This window comes from Nyctereutes procyonoides, unplaced genomic scaffold (genome assembly GCF_905146905.1).
Source record: "Nyctereutes procyonoides isolate TBG_1078 unplaced genomic scaffold, NYPRO_anot_genome, whole genome shotgun sequence".
NCBI classification, from domain to species: Eukaryota; Metazoa; Chordata; class Mammalia; order Carnivora; family Canidae; genus Nyctereutes; species Nyctereutes procyonoides.
This window is the reverse complement of record NW_026575142.1, coordinates 53,281,802-53,301,269: the sequence shown is the minus strand read 5'-3', so window position 1 is coordinate 53,301,269 and position 19,468 is coordinate 53,281,802. Positions and strand designations below refer to the sequence as shown.

At 44.6% G+C, this 19,468-nt stretch overlaps 1 protein-coding gene across 1 annotated transcript in view; it reads left to right on the top strand.

Moving 5' to 3' along the window:
* The first annotated feature begins 2,439 nt into the window (after nucleotides 1–2,439).
* Nucleotides 2,440–19,468, top strand: part of P3H2 (prolyl 3-hydroxylase 2) — a 155,103-nt gene continuing 138,074 nt past the window's right edge. Inside the window, exon 1 of the mRNA XM_055308085.1 lies at nucleotides 2,440–3,077. Coding sequence (XP_055164060.1) covers nucleotides 2,580–3,077 — 498 coding nt within the window. The 5' untranslated portion in view covers nucleotides 2,440–2,579. The remainder of the gene's footprint in view (nucleotides 3,078–19,468) is intronic.

The window sequence follows — 19,468 nt, the reverse complement described above, 5'->3', positions numbered from 1 at the left end:
AGTGAAAGTTCATTAAGCCAAGGTGAAAACAGAAGGGAAAGAAAAAAAGCTCTCTAGAGTGATAGGGGTCTGAATGGGTTGCTACTGAGGGCTGAGTAGCAACCCATTTTATAGTCAGACTTTTATTTAAAAAAGACTGACAAGGAAACTTGGTAAATTTCTTGTCAATATCACAATAGATTTGTGACTATCAGGAGAATATCCTGTCTATATTTAGAACCAACATGGTAGACTTGTAAATACCATAACAAGCAAGGTGTTCCCTTCTCTCTAGTTAATATCTCCTTTGTAACATTTCTCCACATCTGGGATTTCTGTGAGCCTGCAGCCCCCTGCATGAGCCTAGTCATGTAGCTCCCTACCTGTCTGTCCCAGCCTAGCTTGGGCTGTCCCTTACTCTCTACCTTGTTTTATAGTACCATATATTAAGTTCACCTCTTTAACAACATTGTAAACTTCCAAGGATAAGAACCCTGGCTTAGGAAGCCTGGGTGGCTCAGTTGGTTGAGCCTCTGCCTTTGGCTCAGGTCATGACCTCAGGGTCCTAGGATGGAGTCCCCTATCAGGCTGCCTTCTCAGTGGGGAGTCTGCTTCTCTCTCTCCCTCTGCCCCTCCCCCAAGCTCAAGCTCTCTCTTTCTCAAAAGAAACTCTTTAACAACAACAAAAGAACCCTGGCTTATTCATGGCTTCTTTCCCTAGAATACCTACTTGAGAGTAGGCATCCGAAGATAGGAATTTAATTGACATAAAATGATGTGGAAATGACACAGAATGCAGGAATAACTTCTAGCAAAGCCTCCTGGCACTTTATCCCCAGTCACAGAGCAGAACTTCCCAGCCTAGTGTGCTTTAAAACCTTCCACAAGTGCACTGATAACCCTGGATTCTGAGTCTTATCTGAAAAGAGAGATAATCCCTAGAGAAGAAGTCTGGGTGGATGACCCAAGAGCAAATTCTGGCACAGTGAACATTCAAATCCTTCAGTACACACTCAACTCCAATTTGGAGCTTTTCCATCAGTGGGATGAGCCAGAATGAGTGAGGTTTGGTGGAGAAAAATAATAACAGCATGATTCGTTGGTGTCTCTTGGAATTACAAAGCCAAGGCTGTTCATGGTCAGAGCGGTCAAACCCAACAAAATGAATGAAGGAATGAGCCTAAAACTCTGGCAACCTCCTCAGCATAGCGCGGACTCCACACCGAAGACTTTCTGAACACTCCTATCAACTACATGATACACGTAGCTCTTCCCCGTCACCCCTCCCTTTTGCTCACCATCCCAGTGGCCAAGGAGGCTTTGGGGAAACTGCCAAGGGGACTAGGAGAACACAGGAATGCCTTCAGGAGGCAGGCTGGAGTCAAGGGGCCGGTGAGTAAGCTCTCCGGAATCTTTGGGACAGGTCGGAGCCAAGGAACACGAAAAAGGGGGAACACCGTGGCCAGGAGCTATTTATGAGGGAGGAGCAGCAGAGGAACAGGAAAGCCTCCAGTGAAAGCGTCTTGGGAGTCTGGCAGCCTTTTCTTTGCACGTTCTCATCCCTAGATTGATGCTCATCGCCTAAGTCCTAGGGGTACCCGGATTTTAAATTGCCTCTGTTCAATTCTTACAGTTAAGAATTCCTATCTGGGGGATCCCTGGGTGGCGCAGCGGTTTGGCGCCTGCCTTTGGCCCTGGGCGCGATCCTGGAGACCCGGGATCCAATCCCACGTCAGGCTCCCGGTGCATGGAGCCTGCTTCTCCCTCTGCCTATGTCTCTGCCTCTCTCTCTTTCTCACTGTGTGCCTATCATGAATAAATTAAAAAAAAAAAAAAGAATTCCTATCTGAAAACCATGTGACGTGTTGGGACATTTGTTGTAGAAGCGCAACAGAGGCTCAGTCGCTCAAGATCACACAGGCCTGCTCTGAGGACAGTCACATCTTCCTCCAAGGGGTCCTCTAGGTCCTTTGATACCGCCTGGTGGGCGACTGTGCCCCCCCCCTTGCCCCTACCCCTGGCTCCTGCAAAGTGGGGTGAGAGGGCAAGGGAGAGACCCCCTCCTAAGGGGAGGAGCAGCAGGCCTTGATTCTCTGCGTGGTTCCTTTTGCCTTTTCACGGTTCTATACACCTGAACTCATCGCCTTTCTCCTCAAGACTCGCCCCCGGGCCAACTGGTCCCTTGGTGCTTTGTCGCCAGCCTGAGGTGGGGCGCCAGCTCTGCACACTGCGACGTGGGCCACACGCTGCAGAAAGCGGCCAGAGTGCCGACCTCCCCGAGCCGGACCAAGGGAGCACCCCGTCCGCTCGGCCACGCGCAAGGGAGACGCGTGCAAGGCTCGGGCCCGGGCCCGGGCGGGCCTCCAGCGCGCCGGCTCCCGGGCTGCGGGGCGAGCGGCTCGCGGAGGCTCGGGCGGCAGGAGGAGCGTGTGAGCTGTGGGCGTCCCTTTAAGAGCGGCCGGCGGACCCGGCCTCCGCCTCTCAGTCCGCGGAGCGCGCCGGCGGCCACCTGGGCTCGCGGCGGCCGGATCGCGGCGGAGGCGGGAGAGGGGCCCCGACGCCAGGTGCCGGGAGCCGCGGGGCGCGTGGCCGGCCGGAGGATGCGGGAGCGCATCTGGGCGCCGCTGCCGCTGCCGCTGCCGCTGCCGCCGCTGCTGCTGCTGCTGCTGCCGCTGCTCCCGCCGCCGCTGTGGGGCGGCCCCGCGGACAGCCCGCGCCCGGAGGCGCAGCGCGAGCCCGGGCCCCTGCAGCCCTTCGACCTGCTCTACGCCAGCGGCGTGGCCGCCTACTACAGCGAGGACTACGAGCGAGCCGTGCGCGACCTGGAAGCGGCGCTGCGCAGCCACCGGCGCCTGCGGGAGGTCCGCGCGCTCTGCGCCCGCCGCTGCGCCGCCCGCAGCCCGCTCGCGCCCCCCGGCGCCGGCCCCGCGGCCGAGCTGCCCTTCTTCCGCGCGCTGCTGGAGCGCGCCCGCTGCGCCCGCCGCTGCCAGGCCGAGCGCCTCGGGGGCCCCGCGTCCCGCCACCGCGTCAGCGACGATGTGCGCAGCGACTTCCAGCGCAGAGTGCCCTACAACTACCTGCAGCGGGCCTACATCAAGGTACCCAGAGCGCACAGCTCGGCCCCCCCCCAACCCTCCCCAAGGTGCCCAGGGCGCATAGCTCGCGCCCCCCCGCCCTCCCCAAGGTGCCCAGGGCGCACAGCTTGCGACCTCCCCAGCCCTCCCCAAGGTGCCCAGGGCGCAAAGCTTGGACCCCCCCCCTCGAGCCCTCCCCAAGGTGCCCAGGGTGCGCAGCTCACGCCCCCCCCCCACCCTGGAGCTCTCCCCAAGGTACCCAGGGCGCACAGCTCGCCCCCCCCTCCTCGAGCCCTCCCCTAGGTGCCCAGAGCGCCCAGTTCGCGCCCCCACTCTCTGGAGCCCTCCCCACTGCCCCAGTCCCCTTGGCCCTCTGCTCCTTAACCCCTCAGTGCGGGTCTCCTTTAACCTGCCCGTCCTGTGTCCGTGCATCTCCTATCTGGTCGCCCAGGCTCCCTAACACACACCAGATGGGACCTGCTCAAGCCATTAGCTCGTTGGGCATCAACTTGTCTCTGGAAAAGAGGACTACACTGATGAGACGATGCTTGAAGTATCCATTCAGCACTAACTTCGGAGACTTTGGCAGAGCTGGGTCTAGCATAAGGTCTTCTCTTGCTTCATTTCTTGGTCTAACCTCACCCCCGTTTCCCTTCGACTCCACTCTCATCCCTCCTACACTCCAGTCTGCACCTTTTCTCTGAAGTTTACAAGAAAACATCCTCCAAATAGCAGGGTTAAAAGTTGACTTGCTCTGAAACAACTTTGGTGTCCTCTCTTCTCCCCCGCACTTACAAAACAGTAAAGATCAAAAGTAGGGGAGAAGGTGTGGTGGAAGGAGGTGAATCTGTGTGAGGCAATCTCACTCAAAGTGTCTACCCGAAGTGCTGACTTTTCCTCCAGAAGACCTTTGGTAGAGGATTTCCAATTTCTGGAAATAAGCATTGGAGTTATTTGACATCAGCTGCCTAATACTCTCCTTTAGGTTTAATTTCTGTGTATTCAATCTGCCTGAAGTTTGTGTTAGGAGATATACGGTGTATATTGGCATTTTATCCATATCCACAATTTTGATGATCCATCTGGATGCTTCAGCAAAGAGAATTTACTTTTTGAGTTTCTGGAAACACCCCCCCAACCCCCGGCCAATTCATGTTGCTCTGAACTTACACTTTCTCCCCCATCCCCCATTTTCTGGCTTTTTATGTCAATATATCACTGTCCCCTCTGCACCTGCTAAAGTGGCTTAGTGGGTTGTCCTACAGTAGCGTTAGCCAATACACCAGGCTACATTTCTAGGATCGCAGAAATACACACCATGTACAGATACATGTGCACACCATCCTACGAGGTCTGCGCTCTCGTGGGAAGGACACTGGAGGTTTTGCAGTTGTTTGTGGAGCTCAGGAAATCACAGCCGAGACTAATACATACTGCTATGGTTGAGAGGCTGGAGTTCACTAGACTAATACAACTTGGGCGAGAAATAAGGATCAAGCCTGAATCCTTTCCAGGATTCTCTTCTGCTTGCTTTTGCCTCTTGATGAATTTGCTAAACCATGTGTTAAGTATAAGCCTGATATTTTTTGGATGAATAGAGTAATTTTTCATGGTCTTGGAGAAATCAGTCAATAGTCAAGAGAGAGGAGACCTTGAGTGCCCGACAGCCGAAGATCTGCTGAGTCAGTTTGCAGAACAGAACGTGGGTGGCCGAGTTTGGTCCTGATGGCACAGTCTTCCTGGTGGGAGTCTCAGATGTGAGGTTGGCAGTCCTGCTGATAGTTCTGTCGCACATCTTGGGGAGATTTTCCTTTTTCATGTCTGGAGAAGGAATGCATACTCCTGTATGCAGTCCTGTAAAAATAAATAACCATGAGGCAACTCTTGCGATGTGGATTTCTTCAGTTCTGTAATTAAGCTCCCCTCACTGTTCTTGTTACGTTGATCAGTGATCCTGCTTCAGTCCTCTGGTCGGAGGTCAAAGAAGGTGAAGTTACAGGTTTGACATGCCTCAAATTTTTAGCACTGAATTGGTTATAGGAATTAGTCACTTGTGGGCACCTCTGTGGGTGAACTGTTGGGTGTGATCCAATGAATCAATGTAGTTTAAGAAGTTCTCCCCAAAATATGTGAACCCATGTGCTAACTTCTGTTTCGCCAGCAGTGTTTCTGAGGGCAGAACAATTATCGTCTCCCTTTTTACGTCGACTCTAATAAGCAAAGTTTCTTGGATCTACATAATTGATAATCTCTGAAAGAGGAGATACTTGTATTTCTTTGGAAGTTCATTTTTGATGGTTGAGTTTGTAGGAGTGTGTCTGGGAACGTGTAAAAGGTGTACCGCGGTTCCTCCCTCCCCTCTCCCAAGAACGCCGCAGTTTCAGCCTCTGCTTGGCTTCCTGGGAATTTTAATCATAAACACATGCATGCACGCACGCACCCATGCATGCAGACACCATCCTTTGAGAGTAAAACAAAACTCTCAAATAATAACAAAGTGTAGTCAGGCTCTGACAAGTGTGGATTCAGAAGTATTTACTCCCTGATTATAGAATGTGAATGTGTCTGGCTGTGCCTGGATATGAGCATGGCCCCTTATGTCCTTAAGTTGCTTTTGACATCAGGGACTCCATTTGCACTTCCCAGAGGCTAATCCTGGGCCACACTAAATCCAGCGAGGAGTTTACAGCCAGAATTTGAGAACTTGGAAATCCATAATATGGTCAGAACTAGTGGGCTTCCTAGAAATAAGGAAGTACAGTTATTCGCATGTCAGGATTTACCAGCTGTAGGTGCTCTCCGGAGTTGGTGAGCCTCTGATGGAAGCAGATCCTTTATACTGATGTGTTGGAGAGGAAGAGGCATTGAGAATTAGGAAATCCAAGTCCCTGTAAGTTCAGTTGGTCATGTCACTGATGAGGGGAGGGAAAGGGACTCTTTCAGTGTTACATATTGAATGGCAAAGCCAACACGATTTGATAAAATGATGAGCACAGGGCTGGTAGTCGGGAGTCTCACCTTTGCCAGTAACAGATGCCCATGCTTGTACTGTGCCTGCTGCCCCATTGGGTCCCCTCAGGTCCCGGGAAATGCTGCAGTCCCCAGGGCTATCCCTCTGCCAGATTTGGACAGCTCCAGGGATGAGTAGGTCCTTATCCTGGGGTGTAGCAGACACTCCCTGCATGTCTCTTAAGCTCAGCTCTGTAGAATCTTCCTTGAGAGCTGGCATGTTGGGAATTGGTCTGGACAGCTATGAGGCAGCAGCTCCACTTGGTTCCTAGCCACACCTTTCTGGTTAAGTGCATGGCGAGACTCCTCAAACTTTGATGTTTATCGGATTATAAGATATAACTCATGATTCATAGCCCAAAGCCTAAAATAGAACTTTCCTCATAGTATTGTTTGCTCAGAAACCTTCCATGGTTTCTCCTTGCTGCCTTATAAAGTGCACAGAGTTAAGTGCGGCATCCACAGCCCGGCTTCCCCTTAACTTCCTGGCACTATCCCCCTCACTGGCCACCCTCTAGCCTGAGCCAACCATGGCTGCTTGGTCTCAGGTAGCTGATACTTTTGCATATCTAGGCTTTATTTATTCTCTAGAAGGCATGTGGGCTCTAGCATGGGATGGATCTAGGATTGAAATTTATCTCCTCAAAAAAAAAAAAAAAAAGAAAGAAATTTATCTCCTCAATCTCTGGCTGTGTGACCTTGAGCAAATTACATAAACTTTCTGAGCTTTACTTCCTCCCTATGCCACATGGGGTGATAAGAGGACTTGTCTGATTGGTTTAGGTTAGGTTTAAGAGAAGATTTGCATAAAGCACTCAGGAGGGCCTATTTCTCAAAACAACAACAACAACAACAACAAAAACAAAAAAAACCCCAAAACAATGGAGACAGCTTCCTTCTTCTTATTAGTTACAGTAATAGATTTTCTCTCCTCCTGTACATGTTCAAATGGTCACTCTCCTAACACAAATATACCTGCTTCTGTGAGGCCCTCCTTCATGCCCTCTGCAACTCCCAAGAGAACACCCTTCCTGCCTCCTTTGCATGTCCACAGCAAGGAATTTCTTCCTTTCATAACATGTGTCATTTTTAACCTTGTTTCCTGAAAATTCATACCTATCACTTACCTGAGTTCCTTGACATCAAGAACTGTCTTAGTCGTTTTTGCATATCCTAAAGTGGAGTTTCCGATCTGGATGATTTAATAGATGAGTGATTATTACTAATCATCTGGGCATTAAAAATATGATTTAAAAATATATGATTTAAAATTAAAGATTTAGGTATAGTAGGTCTGAGTTGGTCCTTAGCATCTATATCCCCCTAAATATCTAACACAGAGGGCAGTTGCAACAAATGCTCAGTATATGTTTGTTGAATGAATAATAGCTTGGTTTCTTGCATGTGAAATATTGTAGAGAAAGGTCTCTGAATGGCAGCAGGAGGTGTTGTCACACGACTTACTCAGTTTCCCTGCTGATCAGAGGCTGGAGATAGTTACAGAAAGACAAGATTCCTTGACTTCTCACTCTTTTCTACTTGTAAGTTCTGGTGAATATTGCAGACCTCTGTTCCTTTCTCCTTCATCTTTCTCTCCTAATTTAATTACTACTGAAAGCTATGTTTCAGAATACCCTTGGTTGACATATTGTGCCTACATTCTATATATTTGTTGAATTTAAACAAATGTAAGAGAGGGAGGTTTTTTCCTCATTTCTGTGATCTATAATCAGGACTAGTTTGACAGTGACTGTTTTTCTCCCACCATTCCCAGCCATTCAATAAAAAAACAAACAAACAAACAAACAAAAAAAAGCAAAAAACTAGTGGCGCTTATTTATTTTTTTTACTTAAAACAAGCTTACCCCTGCCTGTTTTGTTTCTGAGTTGGTGCTTTGGGCCATTTGACCTTTGTTTTTCTTCTCAGAATTAAAGCGGGGGTGGGGGGGGGGAGGAAATAGCAATTAAGTTAGGCAATCCTATCTCCCTCCTGAAGTCATCTCCCTAAACTCCCTTTTTCTTGACCATAATCTATTTTATTAGTGGTTTCTCAAAAAGAAAAGTAAACTCAAGGAACTTTCTCACTTTTATTCTGCTTTATCAACTTTTTTCTTTCTAGATGAACGCCTTAACAAAACAAAACAAACAGAAAATGGAAACCCTAGGTCACACTGCACCATATAAATCCCGTTAGTTCAGAATAAAAACCTTTTTTGTATCCCATTTTTAAATCTTTTTTTTAACCTAAATGTAGACTGTGTACATTTTGCCCCCCAAATTATTTCAAATAGGAATTTATGTCTTCTTGAGATAGCTGTCCTGGAATTGTCCTAGGGATTATTTCCTCAGACGATGAGGCCTTTTTTTTTTGTTTTGTTTTTGTTTTTGTTTTTTTTTTTTTTTTTTTGTTTTTTTTTTTTTGGTGGGTCTCACAATTTCACAATTGAGCCTTTTTTAATGCTTGAGTCATCAAAATCCACTAGTACCATCTTTCTGTCCCATTTCTTAGGAAGGAAATATGGGAAATTGTTTGTCTAGCAGCTTTTAGGTCCTTTGAGCCAAGTAATCAGAATCTTAGTCGTCTCCCAGAGGGCTGGCCATGTGGAGTCCCGGCCAGCTACTGAGATGACAAATAGTGCCACAGAGACTTTCTTTTCTTTTCTTTTCTTTTCTTTTCTTTTCTTTTCTTTTCTTTTCTTTTCTTTTCTTTTTTCTTTTCTTTTCTTTTCTTTTCTTTTCTTTCTTTTCTTTTCTTTTTTTCTTTTCTTTTTTTTCTTTTCTTCTTTTTCTTTTCTTTTCTTTCTTTTCTTTTCTTTTTTTCTTTTCTTTCTTTTCTTCTTTCTTTCTTTTTTTTTTAAAGATCTTATTTATTTATTCATGAGAGACACAGAGAGAGAGGCAGAGACACAGGCAGAAGGAGAAGCAGGCTCCCTGTGGGGAGCCTGATGCGGGACTCGATCCCAGGACCCCAGGATCAGGACCTGAGCCAAAGGCAGATGCTCAGTCACTGAGCCACCCAGATGTCCTGCCACAGAGGCTTTCAAATTCAGTTTGATCAGAGTAGCAACTGCTTACAAGTTTTCTCCTCAGTCTGGGGAATCAGGGATTCCTTTACAGGTTTTAATCAAGGAAAGCAATAAACTGCTGGTCTCTCTTCACAGATCCCCTGTCTGAGAATTGAATGTATTCTGTTGCTAATACCATTTGCTCATGGATAAACTCCAAAGGGAAAGCTGCATGGACATCCTTTGGGAATGTTTAATAAAATGTCAGCTTGCTTCACGGGGGGGGGGGGGCATGATAACGTTCTGAAAGGGGGGGGGTTAGGTTCACCTAAAATGAAAATCCACTATAGTAATGGTTTCCTTTGCCAAGGAATTGAGTAAACTGGATTTCTTAGAATCACACACAGATCTTCGAGCTGGGAGAGAGGGATAAGTGTTTTTGCTCCAGAAATGTGGTTTAGCAAGGATGACAGGTGGTAATATTAGACAGGCCTGGACTTCATGACCACAGAGGGTAGGTGCAGCACTGTTACTTAATAGCTGATGACCCTGGTCTCAGACTTTCCATGACAGGTCAAGAAGAATCCGGGCGCCTGAGTGTCTGCCTTTGGCTCAGGTTGTGATCCCAGGGTCCTGGGATCGAGTCCTGCATCAGGCCCCCTGCAGGGAGCCTGCTTCTCCTTCTGCCTGTGTCTCTGCCTCTCTCTCTGGGTCTCTCATGAATGAAAGAATAAAACCTTAAAAAAAGAAAAAAAAAAGGGAAGAGTCAGTAGGTGGAGGTGCATGCAGAAGGTAGGTGTTCTAATGTATGGCCAGTGCTTTTTCCAGGCTCTACGCTGTGGGCATGGCTCCCTCCTGAAGGGTAGCGTCTGCTGAATCAGGGGTACAACGGAGACCTATGGTGGGCCGATGGGCTTCAGAGACAGCAACCACAAGGCATAGCTTCCTGGACTTCCCTGCCCACCCTGCATTTTCATTCACATGGTGCATAGGCCACTCAGCCGAGTCATCGTTGTCTGGTGGAACAGTTTGCATTTCTCATTAGGAAAAATAATGTCTCCTGTCTTGTTTTCCATTCAGCTGTTCTCTATAATTCTTTTTCTGTCCTTTTATGCATCCCTCCTTTTCCTGCTGTGACTTCCTAGCTGTGTAATTCCATGAGGTCTAACCCTCATTTGCCAAATGGCCCAAACGCCTCTTTAAAAAATGATTTGCTATGTTTGAGTGCTGAGTATGATATTTGGTTTTCAGGACTGAAGGGGGTTGCAGACTATTGTCAGAAGAAGCTGGTTTCACTTGGCCGCACCCCTCTCTGCTTTATTTTACTATTTGTACCTAACTTCTCTGTTTCTACCTCTCCTCCCTGATTCCTTGTCCTATGAGTGATCCACACAGTGCAATCATATCTAAAAAGGAGAAGGTGGAAGGGGTTGATGGAGGAGAGAGAAAAGCAGGTAGTGGTAGAGGCAATATCAGGTTTCTGGTTCTACTGAAATGAAGGCCACAGAGCCTCTTATTTAACTGGATACACAGACATTGGTGTCTACTTCCATGAAACTTTATTTATGTCGCTTTCCCCCGTATGCTTTGTGCAAGACTTGGGCATATGCTGGGAAGATGTTCCCCTCCCCTCCCGGCTTCCCATGTTTCTGCAGCTGCTCAATTGCCACATCCATGGAACATCGGTGTTAACAACCATCCCATTTTACAGATGGGAAAATAAATCCTCCTTTATTTTCCCATAAAGCCTGGAGGTTTTATTTTCCCATCCGAAAACACAGACTCAACCAAATTAAAGTGAAACACATTATTGCTAAATGGAATAAATGCTGAAATTCTACTCACTTCTGAGAAAAACTCAGGAATAGGAATCTAGGTTGTTGCTCTTCCCCAGTAAGCCTAACAAAAATGAGTGAGGCGGAGACTCTCTTTGGAAGGGAAATGAAGAAATAAAGCCAGAGCGGGGGAGACCCAAGATGTCAGATTTTCCAGGAGTTCAAAAGTATCAGAATGATCCTCCTGGAATCCATTTATCTGCAAAGAGTGGATTCAATTTTTGTGCAAGTAATGGGATACTGCTGAGGATCGCAGTGTAATTAGACTGGAACTCAGGAAAGGACCAGAGAAAAGCAGGAGATAGAATGAAATAAATAAATCCAAAGCAAAACAGAGAAACTGTTAATAAACCTTCGATTACCAAAAAGTTAAGTGAGCCCATTTTGATTTATTTTTCCTGCTTGCATGTTAAATTTTTAGCTCTTGCTCTGCCAAGATCAATAGGCTTGCATGAAGAAATCAACACATAATTAGGACTCCAGACACAGTGAATTACTCTAAAACCAGATTTGGCTGTTTTTAGAAGAATGACCTCGAACTATGGTATCAAAAACTAATCCAGAAGACCATAATAATAATTTTCCCCCTGAAGCAGGAGCTATTTCTTAATATTTTTTAGATTGAATCCAGGATCAATAATCAGCATTTGATTCTAGCATATGGCATTTAGAAATGCCACCAGGGACAGAGTGTACAGTCAATCGTTGTTTCTACAGGATCGCCAAAGGCTCATTTACTCAGTGGAGTCTGCAGGATTTCAGGTCAGTAGGCATTTAAGCTGGGGTTTCCAAATCTTGGCCTATTGATATTTTGGGATGAATAATTCTTTGTTGTGATGGGCTGTCCTGTACATTTTAGGACAGTTAGCAGCATCCCTGGGCTTTAGCTACTAGATAGCAATAGCAACACTTTCAAGCCCCCTCCCAGCTATGACAACAAAAACTTCATACATTGCAGAAAGTCTCTTGGGGGTCAAAATCACTTCACACCAGGAACCACTGACTTAAATATTTAGCCATATTTAAGATAACTGGGCATTAAGGTTAGGCAAGTATAAAGCAAGTTTTTGACGATATATGCTGGAGGGCAGTATGCTCACTGATCATGATATTAATGAAAATGAGAATGTTTGGCTATAATTTGACACCCTTTATGGGGGAAACCCATTGGAAATAGAGCTATTTCTCCAAGATGCAAACCACTGGGCTCATCTCCTATGAGCCACGGTCCTCCCCCGTGGGTGCACTAATTCAGCTGGTGTGAGAGAGCAGAGGCTCTGGTTTCTCTCTACTTACATTTATCAACTGAATGTGATAGGACAGGTTGCTTTAGCAATACAAGCTAACACTCCTTAGTGCTAAACTCCAGACTCCAGGATTAACTTAGATCACTTCCTACTCGGAGTATACCCAAACCCAGTCATTTAAAAGTAATTCACTGCAACTCTTCATTTTCTTGCAGTTAGCTCTGTGTTACATGTAATCTTAGGAAACAGCTGGACTCAAACCCTAAATAAATAGAGGAAGTCTGAAAAGCAGGGAATATAAATAAGAGGGCATCAGGGGCAAGAAGAAATGACTCAGATTTAGAGAAAGAGAGAGTCAGAAGGGTTCCCAGTCTGTTACACCACAAGCTGGGTGGCTTATCGACAGGAGAAATCTCTCTCCCAGTTCTGGAGGCTGTGAGGCCAAGATCATGGCATGTAGATGCAGTGTCTGGTGGGAGACCTGCTTTGCTGTAACCTCACATGGCTGAAGGGGCCAGGAAGCTTTCTAGAGTCACGATTATAATAAAGGTCACTAATCCCATAAGTGAGGACTCTGCTTTCACAACCTAATAACCGTCCAAATGCCCATCTCCTTATACCATCACCTGGGGACTAGGTTTCAACATACAAATTTCAAGAGGACACAGACATTCAGACCCCACCAAAGGGAGAGAAAGGGAGATAGATGGAGAGTTGATAGAAACAAGGAAAACGAGCAGGGGCGCCCAGGTGGCTCAGTGGTCAAGCGTCTGCCTTCAGCTCAGGTCATGATCCCCGGGTCCTGGGATTGAGTCCCACAGCGGGCTCCCCGCAGGGAGCCTGCTTCTCCCTCTGCCTGTGTCTTCTGCCTCACTATGTGTCCCTCATGAATAAATAAATCTTTAAAAAATAGGAAAACGAGCAATGAAATAAAAAATTCAGGCAGGGTCCCACACGTGAAAGGAAGTGGCGGGAAGCAGCAGGTGGGTGTCACACGCTGACTTCCACATCTGTCCTAAAATCAGTGGTTCCGAAGCAGATGTTGGTCCTGCAGTGTCATAGCAGAGATGGTGGGAAAGTTGGAGAATTAACTGAATCCACAGTACATGTGTTTTTTTTAAAGAGTACATTTGATTGATCATAGGTGTTAAAAGAATGTGTCTTAGTCTGAGGCTTGAAAAAAAGTCAATATATGGTGATATATGAAATGCTACCTTTAAGGAAATTTCACCAATAATTACAGTTATAAAATGCAGTGTCTCAAAAGCGAAGTCCAAGTGAATTGTGGTTTCAGTGACTTTTTAAGTTTGTTAAGGGAAATGCCATTTTGCCACTTCTGGTTTCTTTGAAATCCTAGGAGCAGCTCAACCTTCCATTTTACGGTGTGCCAAGTTACTCACTGTCTTTATGATTCCGTGTCTAACCCTGTGAAAAGATAATGAAGTTACCTTAAAGGAACCGACCAGGGGGTGCCTGGGTAGCTCAGTTGGTTAAGCGTCTGCCTTTGGCTCGGGTCATGACCTGGGGTCCTGGGATGGGGCTGGGAGTCCGGATCCCTGCCCATCGGGGAGCCTGCTTCTTCCTCTCCTCCTCACTCATGCTCTCTCTCACTATCTCTGTTGCTAGATCTATAAATAAATAAATAAATAAATAAATAAATAAATAAAGTCTTTACAATTAAAAAAACATTCAGAATTAGCTTTGAGGCAGTATATTTTATAACCATAATTCTTAGTAACGATAGATATTATTTGTTTGCTGTTACTATGTTTGTTTCAGGTATTACATTAAAAGCTTTACCAACTTTTCCCATCAAATTTTCTTAATCACCCTAATATAGATCTTAGCACAGTTGACCCTTGAACAACACAGGGGTTAAATGCACCGACCCCCACACAGTTGAAAATCCTCATACAAGTTTTGATCCTCCAACAACTTAACTACTAATGGTTTACAGTTGTCCTGAAGCCTTTACCAGTAGCCTTGACAGCCAGTTCAGAGGTATTTTATATGTTACGTGTATTATATACTGTATTCTTACAAGAAGTAAGCTAGAGAAAATGTTATTAAGAAAATCGTAAGAAGAAGGGGCACTTGAGTGGCTCAGTCGGTTAAGCATCCCCACTCCTGGTTTCCACTCAGGTCATGATCTCAGGGTCCCGAGATCGAGCCCAGTGTGGAGCTTCCTACTCTGCGCAGAGTCTGCTCAGGATTCCTCCTCTCTCCCTCTCTCTCTGCCCCTCCACCCACTTGCACGTGCTAGTGCACTTGCTCTTTCTCTCTCTAAAATAAGTAAATCTTTAAAAGCAAAGATAAAATAAGGTGAAAATACATTTACAGCACCATGCTATGTTTACTGAAAAAAATCTGTAAGTGAACCTGAGCAGTTCAAACCTATGCCGTTCGGTGGTCAGTGCATAATTGTCATTTTGCTATAGGGACACTGAAGCTTAAAAGGTTAATATGTCTGGTGTCATACAGTTAGTACAATGTAACAGAGTCAGAACCTGAACCCAGGTTTTTCTGATGACAAAACCTGAGTTCTCATGTACTTCTCTTGGCTGGCGTTTTGGCATCAAACAGACCTATATTCAGAAAGTCCTGCCTTTTAAGCATCGTGTGACCTGGGAAAACTCACCTATATGAGCCCAAGTTTCTTATCTGGAAAATGGGTAGTAGTTACACCTACTTTCCTGGGTTCTTGTGAGAAGTTATTAATGAAAACTGTGGGCTCACCTAGGTTGGCATTGACACAAAAATGCATATTCTTTGCCTCTTGGCATCTGGGTCGAGGGCAAATTGTGAGGAAAGGTGAAAGACAAAAGAGAAGTTAAGCCAGTATACCCTGATAAACTGAGAGGATGATTACACATGCAGTAGATACAGAAAACTCAGAGACACAAAAAACCCAAACCTGACCTGCTCAGTTCGAGCTACTGGCTTCGAGTTCAATTCTCTATACAATGGAGCCCTGCCTTCTTGCACCACTGGGCTAAAACAAAAATCATCTTCTGACCGGGCACTTGGGACTGTGTTGTAAAAAGTCCTTTTGCTCTCTTCCCCACTATATTTTTGGACCTTTTGATTTCCCAATTTCCTTGAGATTGTGGCATCTTCTTTGTATTTTTCCAAAAAAAGTTGACTCTCTTCAAACACATTCCAAACCTTCTCTGTTTCCTATTATTAGATAAAATCTCTTCCCTCAGACCAACAAGTCTTGGGAATTTTAAGTCCCTTGAGCCTCTTCCCCACCCTCATCTTGAGTACCCCTTGGGGATGGCCTAGGTTTGGGAATCCAAAAAATATCTCTTTATCACAGACACCAAAAATGTGACTACTTCTTATATAACAGGTTATTGGGTGAGTAGCTCAAGTAACAATGGGGAGGTAATCAGTCTAGGATCAAGCAATATGGGCTTTATCTCTACTTTTATTACTGATGTTTCTCTCTAGCCCTTCAGGTGTCCTTTTGGACAAGGGCAACATTGGACCAGTTGGCCTAAGAGCTGGTTTCTCTCTGCCAGCCAGAGATTTTATGATACTTGAGTATAGAGATTCAGCTGTCTGCCTGTGGAAAAGAAGAATATGATGAGAATCTAATGGTAGAACGAGATACCAGGAATTTGAAAGGTCACAAGAAAGGATGTCCTTTCATTATGTCTGATGCCAGTCCATCAGTGGACTGGCATCAGACTAGCAGAACCTGAAAGGAGGTCACACTAGTATTAATTCAGTGGTACTTTTAAGAGGTTATTAGATAAATATGGGTTATGTTCAGGAAGGACAAAAAGATAGATAAAAGACTCAAAGCTATGTTTTATAAGAGAAAAGTTGAAATAGGGATGAAAAGACTAAAGAAAAAAGTTGTAGAATTTTGGACTGAAGAGCCAGGCCCATGGACGTAGCACAAGTTAAAGAGAACAAGATCTTGGCTCAAACACGGAAGATTTTCCTAACACCGAGAGCTTTTTAGATATTATCAGAAACCCCAGGAGAAGGTGTTTGAACACGAGTCTGACAAATGCTTAATAGGGAGGCTGCATTTAAGGTTCACGCACTGAAGTGATACTGAGATGGATAAGATTTAACGTTTTTTTTTTCCAATATAGACTTAATAAGACTCTATATTCTTATGAAATGAAAATTTCTCTTACACCCACAGATGGGCTATCATTAAATACTTTTCCTTTTAAAAGTATTTTATTTATTTATGAGACACACACACAGAGAGAGAGAGAGAGAGAGGGAGAGAGAGAGAAGCAGGCTCCATGCGGAGAGCCTGATGTGGGACTCGATACCGGGTCTCCAGGATCATGCCCTGGGCTGAAGTAGGCACTAAACTGCTGAGCCACCTGGGCTGCCCTGAAATACTTTTTCATGGGGAAAGTCCTCCATCTCTTTCTCTGTCCTGCTTCTCCATGCTGGCTTATGTAATCTGAGACCAGGGTCACCAGCACCTGCCGTATAAATAACTTACTTACAGGGTGTGAAAAAGGAAAAAATAAAACAGCACACACTAATGCAATATTTAGCAGTAACAATAGCCACATGTATAAATCACATCAGTCCTCGGATTTCTCTGGCTCAGGTGTCTCTGAGGTAACAACTAAAGAGAATTGAGTTGCAATTACGGAGCACCACTGAGGGACGCCTGGATGGCTCAGCGGTTGAGCGTCTGCCTTTGGCTCAGGTCCTGATCCTGCGATCTGGGATCGAGTCCCACATGGGGCTCCCTGCATGGAGCCTGCTTCTCTGTCTGCCTATGTTTTTGCCTCTCTCTGTGTCTCTCATGAATAAATAAATAAAATCTTAAAAAAAAATAGAAAAAAAGAGTACTACTGAAAGTTTTTAAATTGGACTTATAACAATGGATCAAAATATCCATGCTTAGGAGCTGACAGTGGGTACCCCTGTCTTAGCAAGCACATCGTAGTGTACTTGGAAAACCCAGTTTTGTTTACAGAGCCTTTGCAGAGCTCTTCTAATTTGCCTTACTTGCATGCTATCCAGAGGCCTGTCCAAAAACCTGGCCATATTCCACACTGTACTTTGAGTTCTCAAGCCTTTGCCAAAGTTACTTCTCATCGGTTTCCTATATGGGATTCTAGGGGTCTGCCTGGGACTGCCTGATAAAGAATACTTAAAGGATGTTAAGTCATTCGTAAATATTTATAGAATCCCTTATCTGTCTCCCTCCTCTCTGAAAAGGCTCCCTTACCCTCTAAATGGGAGGGGAAGTCATGCCTGCTTGCTACTCCCGGGGAAGAGGGCCGTGGAAGTCCAGGCTCTGTGCTCAACCAGCTGGCCAAGCAGGGGCGGGGAGGGTGAGCATGGTTTTTTCCCGTTTTGTTTGGCTGAAGTAGGACACTTATTGTCACCAGCATTTCTATTCTGTTAATGCCTAACCTTTCTGGTCCTTTAGTCAGAGAAAACATGCTTCTGGGTTTTTGTTTTTTGTTTTTCTTTTCTTTCTTTTTTTTTTTTTTTGTCAGTCCCCATTGGCATTTCCAGTTTGTAGGCTTCTCCAAAGTTCCATCTGGGATATTTGGGAGACAAAAAGAAAATCCAGAAAATTTGCTATTATGTTCAAGTGCTGGGTCCCGAGCCAGTCCACCTTATTCATGCCACTTTTTGGTCCGTTACAGTATGTCCAGAGTTTTTAGGTGTAATTAATGAGACATCTAAGAAGAAATGAGTTTATTCCATCTTGTTCAGAACCATAAGTCTCCAGGCAGACTCTTTAAGTGATCTTTAAATTACCAGGATGATGATGAATGCAGTTTGGAGTGGGCCCAATTTCAAGACTCTGACAGAGCTGTTACCAGTGCTTTACTGCAAGAAGCTACGGAAAAATCTTTCTGATCTCTGACAAAAAAAGTCTTTAGTCAACCTTCTTTCATCAGCACTGCATGAAATCTAAGTAAATCAACTGGACTGTGTCACTGTTCATTGTTGAGTATTCTTTTCTACTCCTGCTTTAAAAAGTCCTGCTTATAAAGAAGTCTCAGCACTTTTTTGGTGAGTTACCACTAGCCTGCCCTTTCACTTGTTTATGGGTCCATAGAGGAGAGCCCTCAGGAACACCGATTTCACTCTTCACAGATATGTAAATATTTGATCACCCTGGTCTATATTCCCAATAGGATATATTATACAGATTTGCCTACTGTGTTATAAATGAGAAACCAATTTACATAGGACTTAAGAAAAAAATGCTCCTAAGCGATGATTCCCTTCTCTCTCTCCCATTGTCTCAGAGTAAATATTACATTATCATAATTAATACCTCCCTCGTTCTACAGATTGTGACATGTGAGCCTTTGACCTAGATTATTGATGCATAACTGATATCACTGCTTGATTCTCTGTACTTGGTCCAACTTTTATATGTCAGTTTAAGATTAACAACATGAAAAAAAAGATTAGTAACATGAAGCTGGGTGTGATACTTTGGAAACAGTACTAGAGGAAGGATTTAGAATACTGTGGCTCTAATTATTAGATGCTACTACCTCTGTGTGGCTGTATGATGAGGAACTTCCTCTTTCTTGGTCTTAGTTTCTTCATGTATAAAATGAGGTGATTGAAATGTTTAACCTTGAAATCTCTACCAGCTTAAGTATATTTTAATGTTTGGCAGGATATTTCCTCTGAAAAACAAAGTCACTAAATGCTACTGAATTGTGAAACTTCCAGCAATCGAGTTGTTTGCTCCTTGATTTGGTCTTAATAAATCCTAGCATATTACTCTCAACGTGAAAAACTTCGGTATTTAGTCGCTAAAATGGTAGGTTTAGGCAACATAAAATACTGAGTATATTAGAGAGGAAAGTCAAATGGGAAAGCCCTTTGAAATCATAGAAATAGGCCTTTGTAGTAGCATCAGAATCCAGAAGAAATATTTTGACCCTATTACTCAATTCAAAAACTATCTCTCTTCTTTAACTCCAGTGTTAGAAAACAATATTGTATTTGCTACACAGTTCTATAGACGTCCCTCTGAAATTTTGTTAGCTAATAGTTAAAATTCAGTTTTATTTAAAATTTCAATTGATCAGGAGCCTGAGATTAACTCAACTCTGATATCATTTAAAACCTTAAATGGCACACTGTTTGATTATAAACAATAATTCCATAGATCCCTGAAAAAGACTTTAACTTCTTTGAAACTCAGTTCCCCTTTCTGAGGAGAGTATGGAGATACTACTACTATTACTCTGTCTATGGAACAGATTTACTGTTAGGGTTGAGGAAAGTGTTTTGAAAATGTTCAAGTTCTGTACAAATGTACAAGAAAGGTTATTTTTTATTCATAAAAG